Raw genomic sequence first — 23,358 nt, 5'->3', positions numbered from 1 at the left:
CTTCTGCAGTGTCACTTCACGCATCAATCACAGAGGCACTCAGACACCAATAAGTAATGATTGATAAGACCACTTAGCTGGGGCCCACCGCAGAGTCGTGCCCTTCCACAAGTTTAGTATTATCTGAATTGAAAAGGCGTGCTTCTAACTGTTGAATAAAATGTTCTGCTGTGAAGTGTCTGCTCCCCTTTCTCTGGATGATGACGTCTTTTAATCTTGTTATAGAGTCTACCTCGTGATAGTTCTCCCTGCCCACGGTCTCCGCAGCCAGCTCCGCCAGCTCCTGTGAGGGGTCCGCTCCTGGAGAGATGAGGATCAGCACTGGCTCCCATTCCAGAGTCTCAGCGTAGAGCCGGCGCAGGTTCAGAGGGGGAGGCGAGAGCTCTTTCATACCTGTGCACACAAAGATCAGACTGGGTGAATGGCAAGTCTTTAAAGTCTTTAAAATGGCAAACTCAGAAGAGTAACTTAACCAACCTGTCACATAACTAGTCATTTTGTTGGTGCTTATTAGGATTATATTTCAGTCATGCCGTAATATGTCGCATTATCAAGCATTAACACTGCCGCAAATACCCTCAAAGCCCCATAATGGAATAGTCAGTACCTCCAAATGCACTGTGATGTTAAATCTGCCACTACCGTCGCTGCATTATATGCCACTAAAGTATTCTCGGCCATATCAGAACACAGTCCTGTCTGCTCCAAAAATAAAATACTTTTAGTGCCTGCTGCCAAATGCAATCTGCTGCACTCAAGAACACATACAGTACATGCACTCACACAAGGTCCTGAAACCGAAGTCTCCCAGCGACCTTTTCTTCCATTGCCATGGCAACCCAAAGAAAAACAGAGGTCTTAGCACATGTCTTGTGATGTCTGGCTACAAAACAAGGACTGTTTACAGAACATGTGCACATGCACCTCTGGCACACTCCGGTCATCAGTATTCACGGAGCAAACCAAGCTCACCTCAGAGTTCACCTTGGACTGAGGACACAATCAGACCAAAGGATCATAGAAGCTCCAGCATTGCACGCAACACCGGTGTGCATATACTACCAGGTGTACTCTGTATATCTTACAGTCACATTTATTTCAGAGCAGAGATACAGCGGTGAGTTGGTAGTGGAGTGTATCTTTGGGTTCACCCAGGCATACCTGTGTGCAGGGGTGCCCAGGCCTGGACTGGGGAGAGAGTGAGATTAGCTGTAAGAGGATTACAGACCATGCCTCATTAGCATACTGATTCACTGCCAAAAACAGACACATACACACCTAATCTTCTCCACATTCTATTTTTCCCCCATGCTTTCTCGCACAAACACAAACTCTCTGTAACTTTGTGCACTTACACAAGACAATCACTTGTTGTTTAAGGAGGTTAAGCATGACGTTTGTAGTATAACACCTTTATTTCAGTTGTTGACGGTTTGTATATTTGATTGGCTTAATGGCTTAAAAAAAAAAGAAAAGCCAACGGTTAACAAAATAGGAACCCTTGATGTACAGTATCTCCACTATAGCATCCTCCTCACAGGTGCAAAAGACACATAGAAGTGCCAAGCACAATGAGCAAGCATTTTTATGTTTGGTCTCCAGTAGCAGCTGCACAACAGCTGACACTGAGATACAATCAATAGAGCTTTACATGGCAATGACAACATTTATTTCAAACAAAGTGATCCAAGACTTCTATCTAAAGTCCATTTGTCAGGGGAAAAAACCTTTGCAAAAAGTCTTCCAATAGAAGGTTTCCTAATTTTAAATAGCTTTGTAATTTGTCGCTAGTTCATCAGAGATATCTGCATTTTAAGAATAAATACTACCACACGTTCTATTTGACCGATATCCACATCAGTGAACCTGTATATTAGTTCCACCTGACACCAATTAGTAGTGCTGCAGATAGAGCAGTCAAAAGCTAACACACAATTAGGATTATCTGGACTCAATGAATGGCCTCATTAACCACAATAAACCAAGAACTCCCCAGTAACACCACTGAGCATCTGTGGTGGCAAGACTAACAAAAGGAAAATGGCAGTGTCACGTACTGAAAACTACAGCCACGAACACAGTTGTAGTGATGCCATTTTTAATCATTTGTCTGACTCAGTGCATATTTAAATTATGCTTTTCAACCACTTTAGTGAAACTTACACAGTGCTTGAGTTGCAAATGCTACCATAGCACTCTGAAGCCGGTCCGGTCTGACTGCTTGGACCAACAGGAGCTGAAAAGAAAGCAAAGCGTATTTGATTGTTTTCATGAAACTGAAAGGAAAGTGAAAATTATCCAAATAAAGGTGACTACTAAAAAGGGTTCTTATTTAGAAGAGTACACACATGTTTTTGGTGCAGTAATAGGTAGTCACAAATACCTGCAACATCATGATAAAAACACAAATTGAAAGCTGACCTGTTGGAAGGCAGTAATCTTCTTGACTATGATGGAGGGCATTTCCTGTTCACAGTGAGAACTTCTAGAGAATGGCAGCCAAAGATCTCCGTCATTCAAACACAGAGACTGATAGAAGGCTGGGAAGGTCGTCTGTTCAAAAACAAAACCCACAATAACAAATGCTTCAAAGAGAGAAAATGAACAGTACGAACGTGTTCCCTGTTGTTTTGAGAAGTTACTTTTAGAACTGCCACCGCTGCGTGTCTCTCCTGGTCGATCCAAGATGGAAACTCCTATCAAGAGATTAAACAAAAAAACACAGAAAATAAGATATAGCTTTGGGGCGTTGCAAATGATATAATGCCACATGCCTCTTTTTTAAACATTTCTCCAACAATGGATCCAGTGAATACGTCCCACTCCTATAAAAATGTTAAAAGACAGTTAGTGTATTGAGTAAATAATGCCTTGTGAATTCAAAAAAGCATCTTACATTTTCCTGGAAAAGCCCTGCATTCATTCCTTTAGCAAAGTGCATGGCGAACATCAGCTGATCAGCCTATAAGGAAACAGAGCATTGCACATTTCAACAAAATCAACTTATTTGACCTTGTAAGCAGGAAAATCCAACTAAAACCACAATGTTAATGACGTAAGGCTTAAATGTTATTCTATTTGCCGGGTGATAAGTTACGCAGCTATTGTTGACACGGCAAGCCGGAGAGTACAGCAAGCAATTCAGTTTTGTGTTTTGGAAGCAAGTCAACGCTGTAGTAATCAAATGAGCCTGTGTATTTACAATTACATTTATCTCTGCCAGACAAAACCTTGCCGTGTATTTCAATGTTTATGGTTTTGCCTGCTTATGAGGGGACTGTGTAAAATTTGGATGACAGCAGCTTGGCGAGGCAGACCTACAGTAGCACAATGAGTGGTAGAGGCTTAGGATTTTTACTAGTACAAATATTTCATGAGTAATTTTCGAGTTAGACTGGATCAATATCTTATTTAGCTGATTTATTGATGCCACACTGGGTTAGGAGGGTTTCAGAAATTAACTCTTTTCAAAGCCATAGTGCGGAGCATTCCAGGTAACTCAAAACAAACATTCCATCATTGCTATTTTCGTAACAGGTTACCAAAATGATCATTATCCTCAAAAGCATTTAGAAAAGGACCCGATGATTTTAAACTTCATGTTGGCGAACTACAGTCAATGCAAAACAGCAGCATCTCCATGGATTTCAGCTGGCGGTGTCCCGCTTCCTGCAAAGTTACAATGGGCTCTGCATGCGAGCAACACGTAACTTCAGAGTTAATTCTCCGAAGGCTGCTGCTCTTACTTTCCTGTTCTTTCCCTATTGGGGATTAGCAGTGTCTCACCCAAATAGCTCAAGAAAACAAGACGGGGCTCCGGAGATTTCGGAAGTCACGTTGCTCACATGCATAGTATAGTATAATGGCTGGTTTCACCTTTAAAAACCTATGCCAGTCATTCTATATAGTAAAATGTTATCCAGTGTGGCTTTAAATTTGAGCCATAACATTGAAAACAAGTACTTGAAGAATACTGAGGCCCCTCTTCTTTTATCTATGAATAGTGCATCCTTTGTCTTATTATCCGGCGTTATCTTAGGCCACATTTCTCCAGGCTGTAGTTATCTCTAAGTCGTGTGGTTAATGTTGGTGACAAGAATACTGATACCAGAGTTTATTGTTTCCTATCCGCTAATAACAGAGATCCTCACTAATGTATGCCTGTGCACATTTGCAAGATAACCTATAAGGGACCGACAAGATCAACATCTGAAAGCCGCCATGACTTTGCCTGTGGCTGATGCATCATTGCCATGCAGACAACACACCCACATACACGCGCGAGGAGAGGCAGAAATTGCATTTACCATTTAAGACCTGATCGATGCACTGATTGCTGCGTTGGTCAATATTTGACCCTTCATTACTATGCTGGTTGATGTGGTTTGATTGCTAAGTGTGTAAACAAGTGTCTGTGTGCAATTTGGTCCAAGCAAAACATAGGGGTACTACTCACTATAAGACGCTTTAAAATCAAATCAAGTTTCAGATTGCGACAGGGACATTTTTGAGTGCTGAGATCCGTCAACATTAGGAAAATCGGTCACACTTTACTTTACAGCACAGTAACAAAAAGGAAATAAGAAGGTAATAAATAACCCTGTTTTCTTATAAATGAGACTGTCCATACAGGATTTGGGTGATGATTAATCATATTACCATGGAATGAGGTGGAGTGGCAGATGTGTCCTGTTTTTGAGTACGTTCTATAATTACCATAATTACACTTCCATAAAAATGTCCATCCTGTACCATGCTATTACAGCGCTGTATCCCAAGGCCTAACAGTTACAGCAGTTGTAATCAATTTAATTTCTTGTAGTAAAGTCAATTATTTTTCCACCATAGATCTCTAAGAAAAACGGACCCCATGCACTGTTGTGTGTCTAAATATAGTTCATTTTTTTACCAATCGCTATACCAGACGATACTTTCTGGACAATAAGTCGCTTTTTTTTTCATCATTTGGCTTGGGGAGCAACTTATTTTCAGGTGCGACTTATATATCAAAATATATACCACAATGTTTGTTATTCTGTATCTGCTAGTATCTGCTGCTAGATGGCCACAGCTAGAGGAAAGAGTTTGCAAATGGGTGCTTGAACAAAGTGCTGCTGGGAGAGGCTTGACAACGGTGCAGTTATGCCTCCAGGCCCTGGTATTTGCCCAGGCTGGTGCGACTTATATATGTTCTTTCCTTCTTCATTTAGCATTTTTTAGCTGGTGCAACTTATACTTCGAAGTGACTTATAGTCCGGAAAATCTTAGCTTTCTCTAGCAGTCCACTGAAATGGCAGTTGACTCAAATGAGCATCTAATTAACTCACGTTGACCTCTGACTTTAACTGGGTAATTCTGGTAGTGTATATATTCCGTGTTTACCCAACGCAATATGACTTGAGTGTCTCTTTTGACAAGGTGTGACATTGAAAAAACAAGATACACTGCGTAGTACCTTGAAAAGTGAGCGGCAGACATATTCATACACCATATTTTTCAGGTTGGTCTCCAGAGCAGCAATTCTGGCTTCAGTCGTCTCTGCTTCCTACGATATAGCAGAAAATTAGGAAACAATTAACAGTTTTCATGAAAAATGTTTATCTCAAAGAAAAAAATCTGCGAGTTTATTCTAATGTAAATTATGCTACAGAGAAACAAGAGGCTAAAAGACATTTCACATTTTTGGCAGCAGTTGGATGAGTGGTTTACGCTCTTGCCTTTCAGCAAAAAGGTGATTCTAACCATTAGTCTAGCTCAGGATCTGGAGATGGATCCCCGGGCGCTGCTCCTTAAAGGCGGCACCAGCACCAATGAAAGATGAGTCAAACGCAGAGGACAACTTCCCTTACGGGGACAGTAAAGTCTACCTCATCTTACCTTGCCTTACAGCTATTACGAAGATCTACTTTCCTCTTATAATATTGCATCTCATCATCGCTGTAATTATACAATACATTCCTAAGGTTGTCATTATCCTTTGCTTTAAATCTAAGCTTTACGTTGGATGAAGGTTAAAACAGGCAGTGGGAGAAAAGGGGAATGAGTGCATAGATCAATGCAGTTGTTTTAGTGAAAGGCCCACAGAAATACCTTCACACACAGACACAGTGTTGACCAGCTGCTGCATGGTGACATTCCTGGATAACAGCACTGGCTCTAACAACCCACAGAGGATTTGGAGGAATTAGTGCTCCGCGCATGTCTCAGTGTGTTTGTGTATATATCCGTTATCAGGCTGTTGTGTTAAAGGCTCGGATGGACCACAGCAGAGAGAGAGCGACGGGGCTAGACGCCGTCCAGCTGCACAGGTCGAAGAGCGATAAACACGCACCAAAAAGAGGGGTGTAATGACACGTTTTTAGACCGATTTCGAATGATGCGTGGCCTGGATCAAGGACAACTAGCTGAGTGGCGATCGATGCAGCGAATTACAGGGGAGACATATCGAAACATCAATTAGATAAATGAATCGGTGCGCCCCCGAACCACAAAACGAAGAATTCAAACTACAATTTAACACTGGTATTACCACAAGTATTTAAAATTACCCTGTGGGCCGTTTAAACATGTGAAGGTTACAAGACTCAGCTTTAAACAAAAGCTACTGAAAATAGGGGGGTTAGAAGTAGCCCGGTGGGTAAAGCAGTTGCCCACTGATCGTAAAGACGGCGGTCCAATCCGGGTGGTTCGTAATTTGCCCATATGCGCTCTGACAATGTGCCAACGAGCAAGACACTAATTCATTTTGATCTGAGAGTGTGTAGTAGTGACATTTCATACATTATGGGCTGGTTGCACAGGACACTGTGCAACAGTTGCTGAAGCCTGTTACAAACATCATGTTCGCTGTGAATCCTGCCCCAAAGGAAACGCCAATGGTTGTAAGGGCGGAGCTTTTATGTTGCGAGCTAAAGGCTAGGGTTAAATAATTACAATATAACATGTAAACAACTCATCATTTAAACTACTAATAGTTTACTATAGTTTATACTAATGATTATTTTTTGCACTAGTTTTGATTTTTATTTATTTTATTTTCATCTCACGTAACGTTTTTAACTCCAGTCACAGACTATCTTTTACTCGAGCTCCTTCACAAAAATTTGAGCTTAATTTGTGTGGGACCCTGCTAATTTTTAATGTAAAAAATAGGGGACAGGAAGGACAGTGCCGGTGTTACTGTCCAGATGGAAATCACATTGGGTCACTGTGCATAGCCTATTGTTTGGAATAAACTACATTTTATGAGAAAATTACAGTTTTTTATTTCTCTTTCCCATGTATAAACTTTAGAGGGTTGGGTTTTTTTCTGATGAATGTTCAAAATTCCATCAAGCAACGGAGAGCTAAAACATCCAGGTATCTAAATTAAAGTCGACAATTCGCAAATGACACATGTGGCAAACATATTTCAATCTGGCTCAATTTTGTAGGACTTAAAAATAATCCAAAATTCTATAGAAATCTAACACTGTAACATAAGGTGTCAAAGCATGAAAGAGTTTCTCTGTGTGGGAGGGTGCCATCAGTTTAGCTGAATATCTCACATCCTAGAAACATGGTAGTCTTGGCTGCTCATATTTCACATCATGACAAATGTTGGCACATGATGTACTAACATTACCTTCTTAGCCTGCAAAGCTCTCTGGAACAAGCGCAGGAAAGAAGCCAAGCTGAAACGGTACATGTTGTTTATCTTTGACAGATCTGTGATGACGAAAAACATTTTGCTGGCACTTTCAGCAAGTGGCAGGTAGGCATCACGCTCCTAAAATGAAACCCAACAGAAAAAAGGATTTAGCCGTGGATGTGTTCTGTGTGCATGCGGGCAGAGTAGTCACATCATTATTAATGCGATTTATTATTTAGAGGGAAAAATGCAAGGATCGAGAAGGAGATGATAAGATTCAAAAACAAACAGGGAGAGGTTTATGCAAATGCTGGATGGAAGTAGGTTGGTGTAACACTGCTCCCTAGAGGCTGATTATGTAATTCCTCGATGCGTTTTAACTGATACTTGTGTGCGTATAATGCATGCTGTGTATGCAGTGTTTCCCAGTAATGGTAGAAAACTATGGTAATGGTGTTCCTTAAATAGCCTAAAAGTAATCTGAGACATACTCTTTTTTTTCTACTTGTATCATCTTAAACATATATAAAATGGTTGAAACAAGGATCACCTATTTCACAAGTCACTGTACCTGGTCCAGAGACGCCTGCAGCCTGTGGGACTCCACCAGAGACTCCTGGATGAGGGCACTGCTGGCTTTGGTCTGGTTCAGACTGTCTATCAGCTCTCTGTTCTGCAGGATGTTGCCCTGTGCTGTGGCCAGAGTCTGCCACACAGAGACAAAATTAAATCAGGTTCTTCAGAATAGATAAATAATGCAAGACATGTCCTGTGTGGCCCAGTTCAGCTACAAAAGTACTGTATTTTCTGTAGGTATTTTACATTTTTGAAAAGTTAGTGGGAAAAAAATGGTTTGGGGAATTTCACTTCCCGAAACAATGTGTGTTTACAGTGGGTTGCAAAAGTGTAGGCACCCCGGATCTAAATTTCTAATAATGAAGAGAAGGGGAAGCTGAAATGATCTCCAAAAGGCATGAGGTTGTACAAGACATTTCCAAAAAAAATGATACTCAAGTAAAAAAAGGCCAGAGCAAACGTTTGGGAATGAATGCCCCCAAATATGGCAAGTATCACAGCTTTAAACAAATGGATTAATATCATCAAGGAAATGGCTTCTATAAATGGGAAACGATGGTAAACACAGCTCAAAATCCACGATGGATTATATCAAATGGTGCCATCTGAAGGTTTTGCCGTGGCCTTCACAGTTTCCTGACCTAAACATCATTGAAGATCTGTGCAGTGCGTGACAAGCCCACTGTAAACTCCATAGCTCCAATGTGGTAAAAACACCAAATTTCTAACTTCTAACATTTTTTCCTGGTTTTACTCTTCATGTAGAACTTCCAACAATCAAATCTAAGCTTTGAAGCTAATATAGTTCAATTTACAAGCATTTGAATAAAATAGATGAGAAAGCAGTGAAGCGGAAAAATGTCAAATCAAATACACTTCTACAAGTTGTGAATAATTACGTGTCTAGTTCGTCTGATATTGTGCAATGACTGACAATTTTCTCTTTAATTTCATGTTTTTCTTAAGCTTGGGAAAGATTTTACGATGGGGCACTAAGGTCTGTGAGCGTCTACCTCTAACAGCGATTCTTCTAGATTAGCAAGCTGTATTTTCTTCTCTTCCTCTTGCTGAAGTAGCCTGGTTTTCTCAGTTTCCAGTTCAGGCTTTTCCTGTTGGATGGTTAAGGCCAAAAGCTGCAGGAAAAAGGAGAATTATATAGAGTATGAAACACTTCAAAATAAGATCTACCAGCTTGTAGGTATACTGTAATATTGTGGCATTAAAGGAATAGGCCACCGTTTTTACATACTGAGATATGCTCTTACCTCACTTTAGCCGAGTTAATATATCCCCGTCTGGTCTTTGTCCGTGCGCTCTGTCACGCAAACGGAGCACATACGCAGCCTCTCCCACATGTCACATAGCTCCAAAAAAGCTCAAGATAGAAGCTACCAAGCTCTTCCACGTGTTCCCTATTTAAATAAAGTTACGTGAAGTGTTTTCATGCGAAGTATATTTACACAGAAATGTAACGTGTCGATTTTATAAGCAGATAAAAAGGGGGACTATATTGTGAGGCGTAATGATACGAGGAGTAAAACGTCCGCGCAGTAACTCCTAAAGGTTATTGACGGAAGTGAGCGGGGGGAAGTCTTTATAGTATATATAGTATATATTTATATATAGTCCCCCTTTTTATTTGCTTATAAAATCGACATGCTACATTTCTGTGTAAATATACTTCGCATGAAAACACTTCACGTAACTTTATTTAAATAGGGAACACGTGGAAGACCTTGGTAGCTTCTATCGTGAGCTTTTTTGGAGCTATGTGACATGTGGGAGAGGCTGCGTATGTGCTCCGTTTGCCTGGCAAAGCGCACGGACAAAGACCAGACGGGGATATATTAACTCGGCTAAAGTGAGGTAAGAGCATATCTCAGTATGTAAAAACGGTGGCCTATTCCTTTAACAGATGAGTGAATGAGTGAAGTTTATCATCACAGTTGTTCAGAAAATGTTGGAAATCCCATTTTTTGCTACCCAGGATCAGGTAAACCGTCTTACTTTTATGCCGGTTTTTCAAAGCAACATTGGATTGGATCACCCTGATTCAGATATACAGTCTTAACAATCACCAAATCCGGAACAACATATCACAATGTGGGCTACCAGCAATGTAAAGAACAACAGGTAGAAGAAGAACATGGGTTCACTTTAAGTGTTTTTATTTTGACTGACTGAACGTGTAGTAAGGAACGCAATTGTTAGAAATTATGCTTGACAGGTTCATGTCTGATGATTGTTGTGTTGTAATTAATATATAGTGATGAATGACAGAAATATTGAACATGTCATTTCTGTTTGTTATTCAAATCTGTTTGGGGACAAAATTATTTTATTTTTACTTGACTATACTTTATCTACAACAGTTGAACAAATCAAGAGCAAAATATAAATAAAAGTAGTTACACAAACTGATTACTTGACCAACTTTAAAGCCACATTTTCTTCCAGAAATCCACCTTGAAATCGTACCCCCTGTTGGGATCAGGATAATCCTGTTTATTATATCCTACTAAACTGTTTTGAACAACACAAAGTGAATGCCTGATCCCGATTAAAACTAGGATTGGATTACATGATCTACTCAGATTTCAGAATCCTTCTTTCCCTTTTGAACAACCCATTTTCAATCCGATAGCCAAAATCAGATTCCCTTTGAACAACTGGCCCATAGCTTCAGATAGTGGGGAGGGATGGATATGTGAGCATGTCGTAGAGGCTCACTGGTCAGGCTGTGTTCTGTGTGCTCTATAATTTATGTTTGAACATTACCTGTCCTCGGAGACCTGCTCTTGTAGTGGTAAAATTGACCTCAGTAACCACCGAAGCAGCGTCAGGAGGGATAAAGGGGTTGGGATTTCGTGTTGCCAAAAAGAGGTGAAAGTCCTCATTATAGTCAATGAGTTTGTCTCCTATTTGCACCACATATCTGGGACCTGAAAGTAAAAGACTTTGTCAAACGCAAAACCACAAACTTTATCTGACAAACAAGAGCTAACCAACTTCCTTTCTGCCTGTCTTTAAAAGGCTGCATTGCGGTAGTGCCATCTCTCTGCTTCACCTCTTTTCTTGTTCAACAGCACTTTTAAGTGGATAATTTATCCTCACTTGCACTGCCTCTGTCCCCACTCATGCCAATTTACTTTTACAAAAACAACTGTTCTGTCGAGATGATTGAACACCTTGTTTTTCTAGGTGTGTTTCCAAACTCAGATAATAAACTCTCCTCTTCAACAGCGGGATAATTGATATGAAGTTATTTATGCAAAACACATTTACATAATTAGCCTGAATAATGGTGAGTGAAAATCATAACTCGCCAATGAATTTTAAAAATTTCCCAAAATAAACTACACCTCGGAGTGCTTCCTCGATTTTTTTTTAAAAGCTACTAAACAGAATCACTTTTGTATTCACTGTCATGAATCTTTTACCCTGTGCTATGAGTTCTCTTCTCAGCAATGGATAGAGCACAGGTTCAACTCCGTCCATTTCCTGTATCACCAAAGTTTTTCCAAATCTGACCGCCAACTCCAGTGAAGTCATGAAATTACTGTCCTGTAGAAAGGAAGCACACTGGTTTACATTTGCCCGCCGCTTCTTTCCATTTGCAATAAGATTATTAAAACCAGAGCGTGTGCAACGGACAGACATTTATAGACATTTATATTGCACTGAACACACTTTAAAAGGAACAGGCCACCGTTTTTTACATAACGAGATATGTTCTTACTTGAGCTTAGACGAGTTGATGAGTACCTGTCTGGTCTTTGTGCGTGCACTCAGTCGCGCAAAACAACCAAAAATGTTGCTAGCATTTGGCCTCTCCAGCATATTCCTATAGCTCCAAACGGGGGTGAAGTTAGACGTGACCAAGCTCTTCCACGGGCACGCACACAGACCAGACAGGTACACATCAACTCGTCTAAGCTCAGGTAAGAACATATCTAACTATGGAAAAACGGTGGCCTGGTCCTTTAAATGAATGCACCTTAGCATATTTTATGAGCACTTTTATTAAATGAATCGTGTGCTTTAACAGACTGTGTGGGTTGTTTTTATGTGCGCATAGAAATTGAAATAAATTGAATCTTGCTCTTAAACAGATTGCAAATAACAAGTGATGATTAAATTTGTAGATGACAATAATCAGGCAATTTACTATGCAGCTTTAGTTGATTATTTCAGTTCATCACAAGTATTCTGATTCGTTTTTGCGGTCTTGAATGAACACATTTTTACCTGTTGGTTGATGACCTCCAGTCTGTGCTGTTTCAGATGCGTACATAGCCACTCTGTAGCCCGCGATGATGGGTCAATCAGGAATGGACAGGCGACACTCTGATGGGAGACGGACACGGTTTTGGTAAAGAAGCTACTTGATGTGCGTGTCTCACCGCTGTCTTGCTTATCGAACAGTAGTCACTCCCATGCCAGGCTAAGGAATGACATCCTCTTCCTCCCTTCTCCTTTCATCCTGCGCTACCCTATTTCATGGTCTCTTGCCCAAGAATTCCCAATCTCAACCCATCTCTTTCAGACCTGTTTATATGTCACTTCATTTTCCACCGGCTTTTCTTAATCTGTCAGGAGAAGAAGAATCTGCTTTATACCTGCGTGTGTGTGTGTGTGTGTGTAGGGGTGTGGATTTTTTTTTTTTTATAGGTTTGAACCTTTTAATAACTCGATAATCACCAAGTAAGCTCTGGATTTGAAGTAGAATTATGCCTTTTGTAAGCTCATCCATCACAGGAAAGTCCACATAAACAGACATATAGGAGATGTGGAAAGCACTATGACTATGACAACAAAGAAGAAGAAGAGCTTAACCACTGGAGGACACAACACACGCACTCACCTTTAACTCATTGATCTGAATGGCAGCGATGGAAACAGCAACATAAACAAGTGCAGAACAATGAATGGCAGACAGAGCAAGAAATCTTACACAATCAATGGTTTGGCCCAACAATGGCTGGCAACGGCTCATGGTCAGCTCTTACAAGATGGAAGTGAACACAATGTGAGTATGACTAATGTATTGAGCTCTAACCTGCAGTATGACAAGGGCATTCTCCATAGAGAGGTCGTCAGATGGCAGTCCCTCACTCTTCCAGATTAACTGCTCTCTTTCAGTGCAGAGGAATGACCGCAGGTCAAACTCTGGAAAAATACATTTACAATAGAAAACGTGCATTAGGCATTTTATTGTATTTTGCACAAACATTTTACTTATTTGATTTAATGGCTGCAAAATACTGTACTGTATGTCAGACTCCAGACATTAACGATACACATACCCAATATAGCACATAAAAGAAAGCATCATAACTAATTTTTTGGACACTTTTTTTGACCAATAGATGCCGTCACACATTTTTTTGGAGTTTGGAGAGATGCAGTTAAGAGTCGCATATAGCTTATGTTGTGCTGTGGTAATCAAATTATTTTCTTGTAGTAGAGTAAAGTTCACTTGGCACCATAGATCTTCTTTGTAAAAGCGCCATTTGTGACAGACCATGTGCGCTGTTGTAAGTCAGAATATAGAACCAGGAAGTCAGAGGCTAAATTAGCACAGTGTTAGCATTGGCAGTCTGCCCTGTTCACATCTCAACTTTTGCTATGGACTCTGCCTAACTAACTAATTTAGGCAACAGCTGAGAGATTTTACTCTACTAACTATGACTTTCATGGTTTGATAACAGAGCTTTTTAGCTAGCGCAGCTTTAATATAAGTTTACTTTGCAGTCCAGATTGGGCCATCCATGTCTCCAGAGAGACCCTTCTCCGGTCTTCAGGAGCAGCGGACAGATAGGTGATGAAGGCTGCTGCAAGCATGGCTCTGATCGGGAGGGTATCCAATTCATTCTTTATCTCTGACATCTGCAACAACAACAAGAATCAGGAAGGACTTAACACAAATATGCATGCATACTCATTGTAATATACTGTATGCATTTATTTGACATTGCAAATCTCATGCCAATTACTCCAAAACAGTTCAGTTCACCTACAGCCACACGCAAAGAAACGGCCTTTCATGTCAGTCTGTATTAATCGTGTGGAACATGCTGCAACCTTTAAACTTGAGCGCTGCGTATGAATTTCTGCAACACTAACTTCGAACGCTATGAGGAAACAACACAACAGCTGCAGGGCTTAACATACAGCAGAGCAGAGCTGCCACGGCGAGCATGAAGAGTCAGACAAGAAGGGTGTGTGTGTGTGTGTGTGTGTGTGTGTGTGTGTGTGTGTTTGTGAGTGTGCGCAAGTCAGTAATTGTAAATATATGGAAATACGTGAGGAGAAAGTCAAAGGCTCTTGGCTGGGGGCCGGGGGGAGGTGGGGAGTGTTTGAGTGTGTGGCAAGAGGAGATTGAGTGTTTTAATTAAGGTGGAGACAGATGCTTTGGAAAGGACTAAAAACAGCCAGAAGGGACACAAGACAGCAGGAGCCATCGGCCAGTGACACACAAGCACACACACCTCCTGTAGTTTTTAGATGTTAAATGAGCCTCTCTCTCCCTAAATGTGTAAAACCTCCCACAACGCTCCACACACCAGCAGACCAATGCAGACCTATACATCAAAGCACCTGTGCGTTCCAGCGGGTGTGCTCTCCGTCCAGTTGTGAAATGAGCTTCTCAGCTGCAGTGACGGTGTCCTGAGCTTTTGTCACTTCTGCCTCGAGCTTAGCAGCCTCTGCAGTGTGACACTGAAACCTTTGTGATAGATACAAAACATAAAAGTAAGACCTGAATCAATTCTTATAAAGGCATAGATTTTCAAAAAATAGTGATAAACCTGTAACATACTTTTCTTTGAGCTCACTGACTTTAGCCCCAACAGAGTTGAGCAAGTCCTCCAGTTTATTCTTCCTGTTTTCAGTTTTTCTCAGGTTCCTAAAAAAAAAAAAGTTAAACGTGTCCTTCATTTACCCACAGATAATAATTAAATATGTGTAGATCCATTCTGCATGGAGTCTATTTATTGCATGTAAACATCTATTATTGAAGAGATTAAGTGTTTTCCGCCCTTACTCCATTAGTCCAGCCTGTTCTCGTTCCAGTGGCTCTATTTTCTCCAGGACATGTGAATACTGGACGTTGGCTTTGACCCAAGCTGCCAGAGGTGCAGCAGCGGCACTCGCCCGCTTTGCATTCTGATCAAAAGAAAACATCACAACAGGACTATAACAAAAGCTTAGTTTACTAACACATGATATGAATCTACACAATATTAGACTAATCACCGCTGACCTTGGGGTCAAAAGATGCATAGTTTCTCTTGAGCAGTTCTTCGACACTTTGACGGATCTCAGGAGTGATGTTCCTTGCCTCAAATGTAGAAATGTCTTCTCTCACACCGCGTTTAGCCAAAAAGCTGAAGAAATGTACATGTAGATACAGATAGAGATGTTTGTTACACGCTATATAAAATATTATATCAATATCATTTATCTAATGACTAAACCTCTACCTCTCACCTTTTCATGCTGACCCAGGACGTGTCAAAGATGCCCATCAGCCTAAGGACTCCCTCTAAGATGTCTCTGATGACGTCAGGAGGCATGCGCAGGGAGCGGATCTCAGACAGCGCTTCAGGTTTGATGTTGCCCACTGCGCGCATTGCTTCCTCTACCAAAGGCTGAAGGGTAATAGTCATTGCACACAATGGCTTAATATTATTCAAGAGCTGTTTTTGTTGCATATACTTTCAGAGCTCACCTGAACCTCCTTCAGCTCGTCATCAATTTGTGCTTTCCTTTCTTCAATCTTAGAAACCTCCTGGGCCATTTTTCCTTTTATTTTCTCCATTTCTGTCTTTTGGTCGCTGGCATTCTAAAGAGAAAGCAGAAGTAAAGCATGTAATATGTAGTTCTGTTTGTGTGCCCTTACAAAAAAATCTTTTCAATTTCTATTTATTTATTTATTTACTGCATGTACTTTGATCTTTTCATAGCTTTATATATTTCAACAGGCATTTTTGATATGCCCTGAAAAGCGTGTTTGTTCTCTTATCCCTGAAATGTGCTTGGTGCTGAATGCTTCAGACAATCATCTATGTTTCCATCACATCATCTTTCCTTCATCTCACCAGTCCCTTCATCTCACCAGTCAATCTCTGCTGGCAAAGCAAGATAGTAGCTGTTCATTACAATGAAAAGCTAATTCCATAGTATTTTTGTCTTGTTTTGTTCCTTCCACTAATATTACTTTTATCAAAAGCCTCACAACAAGATTAATGAGTTCAGATTCTTTCTTTACATTTTTTGAGACCAGAAATGAGCAAAAACAGACAAAGAATTGAAACATGCATCAACACTAGATGAGAGCCACAGAACAAACAAATCCACAAGGACCCACACAAAAGTAAATAAACAATGGCGTCACAGTAGGGGTGCGCAGCCAAGGGAAACACAAGTTGATTTGGGAAGACTAGACAGAAGAAATGCTGAAGAAAGAACAGAAAGTTAGAAGACTGTGGTAATAAGTTAAGATCATACAAAGTTGGGAGCAGACATTCCACGCTTGAGGTCCTGTCCTTCTGTCTGCCACTAAGAGTCAGTGTTAAACAATACACACATGCGCCCACTCTCTACCTGCATCGAGGTAGTGATCTCCTGCAGGGCCGAATCTGCCTCCTGTTGTTTAGTCTTTAACAAAGCGCTCTGCTCAGCTGCACGTCTTTTTAATTCGTCAACCAGTTCCTTAGCCTCATTGAGCTTGGACACACCTGCCTGAAGACAAAAAAAACCAAAAAACTTTTATAGATCATTTTCAGAGACATGAAGTCAAGCCCATAACGATGGCAACACTAAACACACATGAGACCAAATATCCTTATAACTACAAGAAAGACAAGTTATAAATACAACATGAAACAACCGACAGATTTTGCAAGACCAGTGATCCATTTGATATGTAATAAACAATGCGCCTCAGTCAGTGTAGGAAACATTAACCTGCCCGTGAATGTCCAATGAAAATGATCAACGACAAGTTTTCCGACCTGTCTAAAAATGTGTACCTGTAGGTGCTGTTGCCGGGTTGTGAGCTGGCTCTGTTTTCTACTGTACAGCGTAGTGTAGACCTTCAGAAATGACATATATTGGCTTGGAGTCGCTCCATTTTCTTTGCAGGACTCATGGACCATCAAGAACAAACGGCAAAGATCTGCTTGGCCAGACCCTGTCAGAAACATTCATTGAAGACAGTTGAATCATAGATACAGTATATTGGTATTTGCACAGAAGTACACCGGTAGAAAATTCTACTAATGATGGTGTCCTACCGGAGGGCTTCCCCTTTGCCTTATCTCCTTCAAGCCTTTCTCCCCCTTCTTCTGTTTTCGCCAGTAACAGTTCAGGAATCTGCAGCAGTGGGTTTTGGTTAAAAGTGCCAAAAAGAGTCATGATCTTGTTCAGTAATTGCATGTGTTGTATGTTACCTTCCTCATGCTGCCATCAGACCATCCTTCCATCCACTGCACAGAGCACTTGCGGTAAAAGGCTGGGTTACTTTCACAGTTGATGGTGAAGTTGGAGTTGGAACAGTCCATGATGAGAACAATGTGAAGGTTCTGTTGGATTCCTAATGGGTAGTATTACAAAAAAAATAAACATGAGAACACAAACTCTGAGAACTGCGTGAAAAAAATTACGGCGCAAAATATTAGAAAACATTTGCTGACATACTGTAGGAAAAGTAGTTGTAGAGTGGTCCAGTGAATCCATCCTGAGAGGCAGTATCTTTGAGAGGAGAGAGAAGAGGCTCCAGTTCCTCTGGAGTATAAAGGCCAGGAACCTCACCTATGTGGGACAAAACATTATAGAAATAGGATAATAGGATAATAACATGTATTAATAACAGGCAACAACTATTCTTCCAAATGGATTTGCTAACCGTCCAATCCATGCATGTATTCAACAATGGGAGAACAAAAGTGCTAATGCAGTATAAAAAAACATATTGAACTACAGCATATCAATATGGAAACACATACCTGATGACAATAGGCTATTGACCATCTCCAGAAATGCAGGGTGGACAAACTGAAAGTCTTCAAGCAATAGAACAACTTGTTGCCCATCAAGACCTGCTAGCTGCATCACCTAGATACAAACATGTAAAGCATGCCACAGTTCATATAGTACTTCAATTACATAAGATAGAGCCCTCTTTCAAATTATCCTACACATTACGACTTACATGTAATGCATTAATTAGTACCTCACTGACAACGTAAAGTCAATGTAATGTAACTACAAGAGATAAAGAAAATTGTGCGAGTCATTCTCAACGTACCGTCTTCAGATCACTGTTGAAATGTTTGAGAGAGTAACCGCGGGTGATTTTTGGGGTGAACAGCGTGTACCCGTGCATGTGGGACACCAGGCATGTAGCCGTGTGTCGGCCCACGCCGCTCCTCCCTGCCAGGAGCAAAGAGCCGCCAGGTCGACTGAGGACACGCTCAACTCTGGACACAAAGTCACACACCTCCCTGAAGAGCAGCAGATCCAGCTCCCTGTTATCTCGACTGTACAGCACCACTCCCTGGAGGGGGGGGGGGGGGGTTTGTGGGAGAGCGGACAGACACACAGGTGAGGCTAAAAAGCATTGGAACTGTCACTAACAAGCCGAAAGAAACAAAGGCAGGTCATGCATTGTATCCTTAAGTTTACTTTCAACCTCGGATGAAACATTTAGGCCAGTAGTATCCAAACTATGATTGGTTCATTTCTATTTTTTAGCTCTGGGTGAATTCTGATGAATTGGCTCGTGCAAACAATCACATAAGGTTCCAAGCCTGATTGACGGTGCCGTGGCAGAAGGGCTAAAGCACCACCTGAACGATTATGTGCATTGGCCTGTAAAACAATGACAACTGCCCAATTGGATTCCTCTGTTATGACCAGACAAAATACTAAACCACCAACATGCAGCTCTCCATGGAAAAATCAGCCTCCAGCTCTTAATTCTAATTCAGCTGTATTACTATGATCTTGAAATGTTTAAATAATGCTAATTTTGTTCACCTTTTGTATGACTTGCTTAAAATCTGCAGAAGCGAGGCGGCCCAGCTGTTTGCCGTGAGGAGGCAGACACTGGCCTGGAGCAGTCACAGCCCCCTCAGATGCACCCCATGTCACATAGAAGCCATCTGCAGACAGAGGAAGAACAAACTTTTAATTAAACAAGACTTAAAGATGAATGGTTGCCAAACTAACGAACAAACAAAAAAAAGTAATTACTAGCATTCATAAACAGCACATCAAAGGAATGCCTTGATCATCTTACTGCTTAAGTGACATTTCTATTTCTATAATCAAGGGCAAGGACAACAGTTGGGAGTGATGTCCAAGTGAAAACATTGTATCATTGCTCTTATAAAGTTGTTGAAAGCAAACTCAAGATCACACACTCTATAAAAGCTTCCATTAGGCCCCTGACACCCTGCGGTACCCCTTTAGTCGCGCTCTCTTTGTTTTGCCGCTTCAAGGGCTGAGCTTAGGATATGACATTGCATTTATTTTGGAGACCGCGGCTCTTGATCATTATTCTTATCTGCAGCTGAGCCCACTGTTTAAGTCTGTGCTGCCATTTTCCAAGGACTTGTAATGCTGCAAGTGCGGGGTGGGCGTTGTATGACTATATAAAATTGAATCTCGGTCTGACCCTGTGACTATCTGCCACTTTGTAGAGATTGTCATAGTGAGGCAATGCTTGTTTATTTCAGCTCTGTGCTCAAATACAGAGGCTACAAAGAATGCATAGATCGAACTCATGACTCAAACTTCACATTTGGGCCACTTGAATCGGATCCCGGTGCATTTCCTGGGAAAATCCACTTTGTTTGGGCAGCTGGTGAACACTCAGTGACCCGTATCGACAATTCTAAACCAATAGCAAATAAACCAAAATAAAATACAGTTCTTAATGGCGCAGGGGATATATAAACAAACCTAACAGGAGCGTGTTAGTGAAAGCTAGCTAAATGAGAGAATGAAGTGCAGATTCAATATATTGAGGCCAAAATACTTCATTGTTTAGGAAAGTTGGCCACAACATTAGGTCTACTTTTGTGTTTCTATCCAACCCCGTAGTGCCCCCTTTTAGCTAGTGCGGTTACTGCGTCCTGTGAATGCTTTATAAACCAACATAGTAGCAGCTGCATAGGGTATTTGTATAAAGAGTAAGTACGGGGTTTATACAAGCAGCTGCTAGTCAGATTCAGTGCTTTTTAATGCCACAAATTGAGGGAATCGGGGAAATTTCAATATTCAAAAGCAAACTGGACAATACGAGCAACTGCAGAGTAAAAGTGCATCTGAATGAGTATTTAAACCAGATTTTTTTTTTCTTCACTTTTTCATTTTTTATGAACAGTAAAATTAGTCGAACAATGGCATAAAAGGCTTTTTTAACGTTACATTAAAGAGTGCCTTGGAGTTTGTTGGTCGACTGTTTTGACTATAAAGTCACTCATTTGCACTTCCAATGAGCACCTGCTTGGTAATAACTGTATTTATTTCAGTATCCCTAAAGCTCTCTCCATTTCTCTTTCAACGTTTTATTTAATGCCAGTTTTAATCCATTTTAAAGATGCATCATGCAACTTTTTACGTGGAAAAGAAAAGTTACGATTTGTGCGTAATTGACCTTGTAGTGACCCAGCGGCTTTATGAATGATCAGCATGGCGCCTTTACTTTTGATCACTCACTCTCTACAATGCTCCAGGATCAATTGTTTTTTAGGTTTGGTCCTGGAACATACTAGAGACCGCTGTGATGGAAAGTAAAAGCGCCATGCTGACCACTCATACAGCCGCTGGGTCACTATAAGATCAAATACGCACAAATATACACTTTTCTTCCCCACATAAAAGTGGCTTTTTAAATACAATTGAGGCCTTTAAGGGACTAAACGTTGTTTAAATTTTTTAAAACTAAGTATTTTCCTCCCCCTACATGTTCCAGCTATGTCCTAATGTGTAGAATAAGCCCTGACCTATTCACCACAACTGCCGCTAAAATCCTGCACTGTCACTTAAAATGTTGTTACTTCGGGCCGAAATACTGTCATGCACAAGCTTAATATAGAAGCTGCAGTTACATATACAACCCGAGGTGGCAGTAGTGAGCATAAAATGACCAACTTGCATCTAGTCTCTTTAATTTTGGCAAGATTAAATGACTTGCTTGATAATGCTTTTTGATGCCCCACTGAAATCTCTTTACAGGTTATGAATCTGGTTGAACAGAGTTTAAAGAGTATATAACACATTACACACAATTTTTGCTAAAACATATTAACCAAGGTTTTGCTAAAGATTATACCCAGCTTTCTTTAGTTTGGCCACTTTTGTGATGTTTATAGTTTCGCTTCCTTATTGGACACTGACGGGAAGTGACATAGAAGAAGGTAAACTGTTGCTGTTCCGACCATGTTAAGCCAATAGGAAATTGAAACTTCCATCCATCCATCCATTTTCTTCCGCTTTATCCGGGGCTGGGTCGCGGGGGCAGCAGTCTCAGCAGAGATGCCCAGACTTCCCGATCCACACACACCTCCTCCAGCTGTTCTGGGGGGACCCCGAGGCGACACCAGGCCAGCTCGGAGACATAGGCCCACCACCGTGTCCTGGGTCTTCCACGAGGCCTTGTCCCAATAGGACATGCCTGGAACACCTCCCGCGGGAGGCGACCAGGAGGCATCCGAAACAGATGCCCGAGCCACCTCAGCTGGCTCCTTTCGACGTGAAGGAGCAGCGACTCTACTCCGAGCTCCTCTCGGGTAACTGAGCTCCTCACCCGATCTCGAAGGGTGCGCCCAGACACCCTGCGAAGGAAATTGAAACTGCTCTGGAAAATTACCTTCATCTATCTACAGGTATGTCACTTCCTGTCAGCAACTTTAAAATTCAAATAAAAATAACTTTTCTGCCCATTTCATCATTAAAATTGCTGCTTCACTGAAATAAAATGATAATTATGCAACTGATGAACTTGCAACCGATGTTATCCATCTATAAAAGTCCTATTTTCAAAAGCATTAACACCTGTCAAATGCACTTTACATTTGTAGTATGATTGCAACACAGGAGCACATTTATACCCAGGCATCATTAATAGTTCTGTACCGGTCATGTTGTCAATGGCATCAGAGCCCCAGTCTCCGCGTATGATGGACGACAGAATGTTATCAAAGGTGTGGTGATCTTTAGAGGAAACAAGTCGGTCTCTGAAAAGCCTCCGGGCCTCATACGCCACCACCTCCAATACGCTGTCTGTCACATTAGATTGAGCTGTGAGGAAAAGGAGAGAACACGGAACACAATGTTGATACATGGAAGAGTCAGTAGGCACAATAGTTAAAGTAATGTTGAATTACAGTGGTTTCAGAAAGTATCTTTTTACTATTCCTACAATTATGTTTAATACTGAAAATGTTCTCAAGTACGACTGAGAGCAATAGAATAGGGTTTTTAAGTTTCTTCTATATACATAATGTTTTGTTTTTATTTGGGTAATCATGGTATTTTTTTTAACAAATATGAAATCATTAAACGTGATCTGAAAACTGTCTGAATCAACTGTAATATACAAATTTAAATTATTACAGATAATAATAAAAAAGCTTAAATATAAACGCAATATAATGATTAGGATTGAAAGACTGATTTTACATACCAAGAAAGGTTAAGCAGAAAGCAGAAGGAGAGAAGGAAGTTGCAAGTTAAAATGATGAGACTGGAAAATAGTAGTAGATGATCCACCAAGGTGTTTAATTAGAAAGTATGGCTGAACTCAGCAGGAACATGACGTTGGAGGGACATGATGATAAAAGAAGGAGAGACACACAAGTGACACAGAGAATTGAAGACCCCCCTCCCCTGGCTGAGACACAGGGGGAAGGGAGGAATCAGGAGAAAAGGTGAGAATTTGAAAGGTCGTAAAAAAGGGTCAGATAAAGAAACTCCGCCATCTGGAGCTGCCATGGCGACTCTGGCAGGAGAGTTGATAGAGTTATTATGTTTCAGGCTCCTCAAAAGCAGCAGCAATTTTTAAATACATCACTAAATTAAATGGATTTACACATTTTACTTCAGTCTGTGTTTAAACTTGTTTTAAATTTGCATCATTT

At 40.9% G+C, this 23,358-nt stretch overlaps 1 protein-coding gene across 1 annotated transcript in view; it reads right to left on the bottom strand.

Annotated features, from left to right (window-relative positions):
• Nucleotides 1-23,358, bottom strand: part of dync2h1 (dynein cytoplasmic 2 heavy chain 1) — a 66,648-nt gene that overhangs the window by 25,668 nt on the left and 17,622 nt on the right. Inside the window, exons 52-81 of the mRNA XM_079575302.1 lie at nt 22,355-22,519; nt 19,250-19,374; nt 18,519-18,767; nt 18,217-18,325; nt 17,909-18,022; nt 17,662-17,804; nt 17,506-17,584; nt 17,242-17,402; nt 16,814-16,951; nt 15,939-16,052; nt 15,698-15,858; nt 15,471-15,594; nt 15,252-15,373; nt 15,027-15,113; nt 14,807-14,933; nt 13,954-14,095; nt 13,266-13,375; nt 12,455-12,553; nt 11,647-11,770; nt 10,985-11,148; nt 9,220-9,339; nt 8,202-8,336; nt 7,625-7,768; nt 5,456-5,545; nt 2,897-2,962; nt 2,775-2,825; nt 2,643-2,696; nt 2,422-2,553; nt 2,164-2,236; nt 233-393 (exon numbers count right to left, since the gene is read on the bottom strand). Coding sequence (XP_079431428.1) covers nt 233-393; nt 2,164-2,236; nt 2,422-2,553; nt 2,643-2,696; nt 2,775-2,825; nt 2,897-2,962; nt 5,456-5,545; nt 7,625-7,768; nt 8,202-8,336; nt 9,220-9,339; nt 10,985-11,148; nt 11,647-11,770; nt 12,455-12,553; nt 13,266-13,375; nt 13,954-14,095; nt 14,807-14,933; nt 15,027-15,113; nt 15,252-15,373; nt 15,471-15,594; nt 15,698-15,858; nt 15,939-16,052; nt 16,814-16,951; nt 17,242-17,402; nt 17,506-17,584; nt 17,662-17,804; nt 17,909-18,022; nt 18,217-18,325; nt 18,519-18,767; nt 19,250-19,374; nt 22,355-22,519 — 3,683 coding nt within the window. The remainder of the gene's footprint in view (nt 1-232; nt 394-2,163; nt 2,237-2,421; nt 2,554-2,642; nt 2,697-2,774; nt 2,826-2,896; nt 2,963-5,455; nt 5,546-7,624; nt 7,769-8,201; nt 8,337-9,219; nt 9,340-10,984; nt 11,149-11,646; nt 11,771-12,454; nt 12,554-13,265; nt 13,376-13,953; nt 14,096-14,806; nt 14,934-15,026; nt 15,114-15,251; nt 15,374-15,470; nt 15,595-15,697; nt 15,859-15,938; nt 16,053-16,813; nt 16,952-17,241; nt 17,403-17,505; nt 17,585-17,661; nt 17,805-17,908; nt 18,023-18,216; nt 18,326-18,518; nt 18,768-19,249; nt 19,375-22,354; nt 22,520-23,358) is intronic.

Source organism: Gobius niger, assembly GCF_951799975.1.
Source record: "Gobius niger genome assembly, chromosome: 1".
NCBI classification, from domain to species: domain Eukaryota; kingdom Metazoa; phylum Chordata; class Actinopteri; order Gobiiformes; family Gobiidae; genus Gobius; species Gobius niger.
Note: the sequence above shows the minus strand (reverse complement) of the source record. Positions and strands in the feature narration are given on the sequence as shown.